General features: G+C 39.8%; 1 protein-coding gene across 4 annotated transcripts in view; it reads right to left on the bottom strand.

The window, feature by feature from the left end:
* Positions 1-284: 284 nt before the first annotated feature.
* The window catches only part of LOC134508233 (zinc-regulated GTPase metalloprotein activator 1A-like), a 28961-nt gene continuing 20999 nt past the window's right edge, over positions 285-8246 (bottom strand). Inside the window, exons 12-15 of one of the 4 annotated variants that reach the window (XM_063319521.1) lie at positions 7126-7194; positions 6962-7027; positions 4748-4844; positions 285-3965 (exon numbers count right to left, since the gene is read on the bottom strand). In XM_063319521.1, coding sequence (XP_063175591.1) covers positions 3892-3965; positions 4748-4844; positions 6962-7027; positions 7126-7194 — 306 coding nt within the window. In that variant the 3' untranslated portion in view covers positions 285-3891. Of the gene's footprint in view, positions 3966-4747; positions 4894-6961; positions 7028-7125; positions 7195-8246 lie in introns of those variants that run through there. The other 3 variants (XM_063319520.1, XR_010069014.1, XM_063319522.1) reach the window with 3 other exon arrangements.

Raw genomic sequence — 8246 nt, 5'->3', positions numbered from 1 at the left:
TATGTGAGGAAGGGTCTCCTTACCCAAACGACCACTGAGACACTCACGCTTGCACAGAAGTGTTTTGCAGATGCAGCAAAATTTAATACATATGTGCAAAAAGGCTCTCTGGTCATCCTAATGAATATGTAAGCCTCGGTGGAGTTATGTATCAGGTAGGCAGAATTATGAGACTATTTTGTGTATAAACAATGGGTGAATATCCCCGGTAAGGTGTGCAAGATTTGTGGGTTTTTCCCCTAGCACCCGACGTCGAATAAAGCAAGATCTCCTCTCTAAACTACTTTTGGTTTCAAGAGCTTTTATTTCAGGTAACAAGTTGGGCGCTTCAGAGATTAATGTTTCTAAAGATAACAGAGTTCTTCAATTACATGAGCCATTTATAAGATAGAAGGCATTTTGATCACTTTCTCTTGACGAACGGAAGAACAAGCAGCAACAAATACAAATGTATTACCCACAATTTTGCATTTACATGGTGTTTGTAACTTAATCCATAACAGTGATGGCAATCATATGACTAATTTTCATGCAGGACCAAGCATCATTTATGCAACCCAAAACATGTATCAGCGTGAGAATATGTATTACTCTTCAAAGTGAAGAGATGGTATTGCTCGGGGAAGCTGTCACAATGTCACTGGACAATACACCCATCTCCCTGAAATGCCAGGAATGCTCCGCTGGACAGAAAGCAACATTGTAAGTAGATTGTTCTTTCTTTTTACCTTGCTTTAGTTTATGGAAATAGTTAATTTCTGGAAACTTCTTCAAGCTATCTAAAACTACTTATGATGTGAGGAATAAAGTTATGTCTGGTAATGTATCCACTAGGAGAGTGAAGAGCACTATCATATTGGACACACGACTTCATATATTAATCAAAGAGACACCAGCTGCTGGCAGTGAAAGATTAACAATGTCTCCTTCCTCAGATCTTTGGAAACAAACTCTAATCTCATTTATTTCAGTAGAAGCAAAAAGAATTTTTTTTAAGACTGCTGATAAAGGAATGGCCCCCCTTTTTTTTTTTCTTTTTTAGTTTGATGCACCTTTTGTCCTAAAGCAAATGTTAGGTATGTGACAAGTGACACACCATAAGTACTGAAAACAAATTTCTACTTATCCAGACACATCAGCAAGCATCCATATAGCACTGCAGCTAAGAGTTCATTCCTCAGAGCATCTGCTGCATGTCCTACAATTATGGTTTGAAACATTTTTAATTCTACCTTATCTTCTTGTATTCACTCATTTCACATTCACCCAGCTGCAGTCAACATACCCCTCTAAAGCTAAAAGCTAAGAACAGTGACTACTGGAGAAGGCACAGGGCAAGAAGTTCAACTCTAAATTGTAAAAGTGATGAGCAGAGAGATAAAAGCTTCCTACCAAGTTTTCAGAACGGCACCCAAACAGTGCCAGAGAACCCCATAACAAATCACCCAGGGCAGTCTAGACAACACAGTGAAAGTGCGCTGCCCCTGGTCCCCCAAATCCTGAACTGACAGGGTCACGGCCTAGGAGATCTGTGAGATCAGGTGCATCTTTCAACACCTTGTCTCTGTGACCGAATGCTGCACTCATAGCTATTATGCTGTAATTCCATGTATATATTCCATGTGGTCTTGAGCCTCTGCTATCTATCTATTTTTAGTTTATACAAGAGGCTTAGCGGTACCTGGGATGGACACATACATTCAAAAATCACAAAACAAGTGGCAAGAGATGGAAGACGGTTTAATAGCAAACACTAAATAGTGACCTGCTTGGTGGATGAGGAAAAGGCTGTGGATGTTGTTTATCTGGACTTTAATAAGGCCTTTGATAGTTTCCCACAGCATCCTCCTGGAGAAACCGGCTGTCCATGGCTTGGAACAGCTGTACTCTTCGCTGGGTTAAAAACTGGCTGGGTGGACGGGCCCAGAGAGTGGTGGTGAATAGAGTTAAACCCAGTTGGCAGCTCGTCACAAGTGGACAGGCTGGATCAATGGGCTGAAACCAACAGTGTGAAGTTCAACAAGGCCAAGTGCGGGGTCCTGCACTTGGGTCACAACCCCATGCAGTGCTACAGGCTTGGGGAAGAGTGGCTGGAAAGCTGCTTGGCAGAAAAGCACTTGGGGGTGTTGGTTGACAGGTAGCTGAATATGAGCCAGCAGTGTGCCCAGGTGGCCAAGAAGGCCAGTAGTATCCTGGCATGTATCAGAAATAGTGTGGCCAGCAGGACTAGGGAAGTGATGGTCCCTTTGTACTTGGCACTGGTGAGGCCCCACCTCGAGTACTGTGTCCAGTTTTGGGCCCCTCACCACAAAAAAGACATTGAAGTGCCAGAGTGAGTACGGAGAAGGGCAACGAAGCTGGTGAAGGGTCTAGAGCACAAGTCTTATGAGGAGCAACTGAGGGAACTGGGTTTGTTCAGCCTGGAGAAAAGGAGCCTGAGGGGAGACCTTATCGCTCTCTACAACTACCTGAAAGGAGGTTGTAGAGAGATGGGGGCTGGTCTCTTCTCCCAAGTAACAGGTGATAGGACAAGAGGAAACAGCCTCAAGTTGCACCAGGGGAGGTTTAGATTGGATATTAGGAAAAAATTTTACATTGGAAGGGTTACTATGCATTGGAACAGGTTGCCCAGGGAAGTGGTTGAGGCACCATCCCTGAAGGTTATTTAAAAGACGGGCAGATATAGTGTTTAGAGATATGGTTTAGTGATGTTTTTTGTCAGAGTTTGGTTGATGGTTGGACTAGATGATCTGAAAGGTCCCTTCCAACCTAGGCAATTCTATGATTCTAAATACTTTTTACTGTGATTACATCACTGGCAATAATCACTGTTGCTTCATTTCCAGTAGTAAAAAGAGAGTTGTCTGGAGAAAGCACTAGGCTTCAAACATGTTTACCATATTCCTATTATAATACTTCCTGTGCAGCACAAACAACAGCTTATTCATAGAATCATAGAATGTGTTGGGTTGGAAGGGACCTTTAAAGGTCATCTAGTCCAACCCCCCTGCAGTAAGCAGGGACATCCACAACTAGATCAGGTTGCTCAGAGCCTCATCAAGCCTGGCCTTGAATGTCTCCAAGCATGGGGCCTCCACCACCTCTCTGGGCAACCTGTTCCAGTGTCTCACCACCCTCACAGTAAAGAATTTCTTCCTAATGTCTAATCTAAACCTACCCTGCTTTAGTTTAAAACCGTTGCCCCTCGTCCTATTGCTACATGCCCTTGCAAACAGCCCCTCCCCACCTTCCCTGTAGGCCCCCTTCAGGTACTGGAAGGTCGCTATAAGGTCTCCCCAGAGCCTTCTCTTCTCCAGGCTGGACAACCCAAACTCTCTCAGCTTGTCCTCACAGGAAAGGTGTCCCTCCTCTGGACCTCCTCCGACAGGTTCATGTCCTTCTTGTTCTCATGGCTCCAGAGCTGGACACAGTACTCCACGTGGGGTCTCACAAGAGCAGAGTAGAGGGGGAGAATCACCTCTCTGGATCTGCTGGCCACGCTTCTTTTGATGCAGCCCAGGATGCGATTGACCTTCTGGGCTGCAAGTGCACATTGTTGGCTCATCCACCAGTACCCTCAAGTCCTTTCCTGCAGGGCTACTCTCTATCATATCATCTGTCTATCACATCTATTGTCTATCTGCATTTCTGCACAGGTACATGATGTTACTGACTCAACTTAAGCTAAATACAAAATGGTAGAATTCTTTGTATTTTATTCTAGACTGTAAGAGCTGATCTTTAAGCAGTATATCTACTGGGATTCTGAGGAGGACTTCAGGGTTTAACTGTTGTGTAAACTGCTACTATACTGCATGTCATTCAGTCTTTTCTGCCATAAAAAGCTTGCAGCGTTAAGCAGAGACATTTAATCTTTTTTGTAGTTCGATGTCAACTGTCTCCTTGTTTCTCTCTCACAGTGGCTATAAATACTTCTTTGATGATCTCCTTATCCAAGTTCCTGCCTATAAAGAAAAATAAATTAGCTAACTATATTTTACAAAATATTATCTATTACAAAAAATCTATTACAAAAAAAATATATATATAAAATCTATATTATCTATTACAAAAAATGCATGCAAGTAGCAACCTGCCAGTCTTCTCAGTAAATAATATGTTTATTATAGCAATGAGTGAAAACAGTAGTATTAAAATTAAGCTGCAGGTAACAAGTTAACTTTATATTTTACAGGCAACAACAGACTTCAATCTGTACGAGTAAGGGAAAGGAGGGAAAATTGGGTTTTTTGGTCATAAAAACACTTTGCAAATCAGAGAGTATCAAGTAGGAAATAGAAATGTACAACTTCAGCATTACAAGCTTATCAGAAACAAAATAGGTTTTACACATTTTAATGGCCATAATCACCTTCCTTACAGTTACTGAATATTTGACCAAACTCTCAAACCATCCCCACCACCACATTTATAATTACGGATTTTTAAAATAACATTAAATATGCCAAAATATTTTTTGACTACTTCGTATTTTACTTTATTTTACTTTAGTTTACTTTAGTTTAGTTTAGTTTTTCACTAAAAGGGATAGTGTAGATTACTCTGGAATGTAAAACCACAGGAGGTCTTGATGGATAAATCTTTGACTGAAGGTTATGCTGAACATAGTCGCTGCTATTATTCTGGCCAGTTTAGGCCGGTTGCTTTTCACTGGACAAGTCACAGGACTGCCTGCTGAAAGATCAGCTTCTTGAAGTCAACGAGAAGATACATAATTTCCTCTTACCTATTAGGACCAGTCTATTTGTTCTCTTTTCATCTTCTTTCCAGGCTACTGCAGTCTCTTCCAGATCATAGAGCTCATGGACACCTTGGACTATGACCTGATGAGATTTGCCTTGAATAGATACCAGTCCCTTATCAGAAAAATAACTGTTAGGATATATAAACAAACCTTTTAAAATTAATATGTAAGAGGGGGGAAAAAACTTGGAAACTAGGCCAAGCAGGGAAAAATATTTCTGGCAAGTATGCAGTAGTTAGTCAAAATAACCATGTAGTATGATCACTTCTACTCGTAACATACATTTTCACCTCTCATAATTTTGTTGAAGACTAATCATTACACTTTATCATACTTTGCCTTCTGTTCCTCATTTTGTCAGTATCTAGCATGTTCGAGCAAAAATAAAATGTCATCAGCTAATATTCCACTCTGAATATATACAGTGTATGACGTGTGAGTCCATGAAAGACTGATTGCCAGCAAAGATGACGTAAAATGAGAAAAAATGTTTGATTTCAGCTTATTCTGATTAAGCTCTCATGCTCAGCATGTTCGCTATTCTGAAACAGAATCTTTGAATATTAGAAAACAAACATTTATGAGGTAAAATGACTAGCAACAGAATTAGAAGGGATTACTGTCGGTGTGAGCCCATTAACCCACATACCAAAAGTTGTACTAAAAGAGTTTGCATAATTTAATGTAAAATTTTATAAAATATATTTAGTGGAACATATTCTGTAGAACATGTCTTATCCTTCTCTAAAGAAAAAAAAAAACTTAAAATATTTCATGAAAAAAGGTCTGCATTCAACACATTAGTTGTAGTTCTATGACTATTACTGCCAAAAGGATTATGACTGCAGGTAAGACATAAATATAAAAGCAATGAAGTTTGGAACCCATTCTATATTTACTTGGGATTCATCTGCTTTGGTGTATTTGTGACTGAGGGTCAGCACACAACTTATCAGAGGCTTCAGACCTCCTAAAGAATTACTTTGATTACAATGCTCAATACTACAAAAATGTACTTGCGCATAGCAGTACTGATTTCAGGCAGCTAGATGGGGAGGGACTCTTTATCAGAGAATGTAATGATAGGATGATATGTAACGGTTTCAAACAGAAAGAGGGTAGATTTAGATCGGGTATTAGGAAGCAATTCTTTACTGTGAGGGTGGTGAGGCACTGGAACAGGTTGCCAAGAGAGACTGTGGATGATCCGTCCCTGGAAGTGTTCAAGGCCAGGCTGGATGGGGCTTTGAGCAGCCTGGTCTAGTGGGAGGTGTCCCTGCCCATGGCAGGGGGGTGGAACTAGATAATCTTTAAGGTCCCTTCCAGCCTAAACCATTCTATGATTCTATTTTCTGCTATTTGTGAGGAAGGACCAGACAAGGATATTCTCATTTTGTTGCTGGAAGAGCAAGAATACAACCTTTCTTCCAAGGAAATTAAAATAGTTATGTCGCTATCCATGATGCACAAGTGTTCTCAGAAAACAAACCAGAGTGTACTTTCTTGTATTTCTTTCAGCCCACCAAATGACAGACTTGATTCTCTTTTTGAGTGATTTACTTGTCTGTTTAGCATAAAGAAAATGAAAATATATACTAAACTGTCACCTATACTCCTCTCAAAACCATGCAACTTAAAAACATACAAAATGCCCAGGAAGATGAATACTTACAGGCTGCATCTTTAAAACTACAGGTTGACAATGCTGTAAGAAGTTGTAAGTTTAGACCACAACTAGTACTGCACCGCTACATTATGCCAAATTCAACTTCTGCATATTATGCCAACAATTATAATTACAGACAGCAATCTATAGTATCCTATCTGTAGTATCCAATCCCTAGATAAGGAGACATTTATGTGAGATGGATGGTACCTTTCAAAGCAATGGAGGTGAAAAATGAAAATTTGACTATGTCCTGTTTATTAACTCTGACACTGATGTTTGGGACTGTACCTCTTCCCTCTCAATTCAAAACAAGTAGGATCAACGTTTGCTTCTCTGTCAGCTATCTCCTTTTGAGTTGTTCCACCAGTCAGCAAATAAGAAACTGTCTCTACACGGAACAATGACAAATTGCTATTCTCCATTTTGTCTGCTCTGCTACAGTGATAGGTAACTGAGAGCACACTGCAGTTTTTTAGACGTAAAAGAGGAAAAGCACAAAGAAAACGAGTTCGTCATTTATGACTAACCTTCAGTCTTATGACGTCCATGGTGTGCCCAGTGTTATCTTTCACATTCTTCTCCCACAGAAGATTCTGTGAAAAGGAAAAACGTTTTCATAAACAGAATGGCACAGGATGATTTCTATAAAAAGCCATAATGATTTTTCAGTTGACAGGTATCTACTACTTACCTGAATAAAAAGATTTAAGTTTTCTTCTTTTATATTGCCTGGAACTTCAAACGTTACTGTAATTATACCCTGCAAATGGAAAGACACACTTATTATTACCAAATTGAATAAACATTTCATTACTTTAATTTCAAAGTGTTCTTTATAACTTGGCCTCATAAAAAAGCTATTATATACCCATGTCAAATTTTAAAAAAATATATTCTCCATTTCTATTATCCTGTAATTTGCTATATTATGCTATACTTTTTGGTTCTGTTTGGATGTGCACTTAAGGGTCATATGCAATGCTTTCAATAGTTTCCCACTGGTCGAATGGCTCCACACTACAAAAACAAGAATAATTTTCTTAATAATACAAACATGCTATAACTACCATAATATTCAGGAAGGCTTCTATTTAACTTCTTTTCTACTTTAGGGATCTATTCAGACTGTTATTACTATAACTGAACATACTGAAGATGAACACAAATTTTAATTGAACAAAAAGCTATGAATTTAAGATTCTGATTGCAATTACAGCTAAGTATGAAACCAATTTTGTATTTAATCTTTAGTTCCAAAAGGAGAATGCAATTGCCTTCTGCTGTTTTCAAGAGTAGCAACTTCAAGATTTGCAGTTCAAAAATAAAAATACAGGCACTGCATGCTTCATGTATTTATCTGAAAATTAGATTTAATCATGGCAACTTTCGGAAGGAAGGTACACTTTTCTACGTTACTGTGTAAAAATACAAGTTTTTCCTTTTTTGCAGTCCCTGAGGGGACTGCTGCCCATGGATGAACAACACCCAACTGGGGATACCCCAGAGAGGACTGTGACCCAGGACTCATCCACAGAGCAGGACACCTGTATCTCTGGACTGGGGCCCATGGATGACCCATGGAGCAGGGACACTAAGGAACAGAGCAGTGACAAAACCTCTAAGAAGCAACAAGGAGCAGAAAGCTACTACGCAAAACTACAGGCCCTAGTAAAAAAGTCTCTCTGTCCTTCTTATAAACCCCCTTTAAGGATTGAAAGGCTGCAACAAGGTCTCCCTGGAGTCTTCTCTTCTCCGCACCGAACCACCCAAACTCTCTCAGCCTCTCCTGATAAGCAGAGGTGCTTCAGCCCT

The sequence above is a fragment of the Chroicocephalus ridibundus genome, chromosome Z, assembly GCF_963924245.1.
Source record: "Chroicocephalus ridibundus chromosome Z, bChrRid1.1, whole genome shotgun sequence".
NCBI classification, from domain to species: Eukaryota; Metazoa; Chordata; class Aves; order Charadriiformes; family Laridae; genus Chroicocephalus; species Chroicocephalus ridibundus.
Note: the sequence above shows the minus strand (reverse complement) of the source record. Positions and strands in the feature narration are given on the sequence as shown.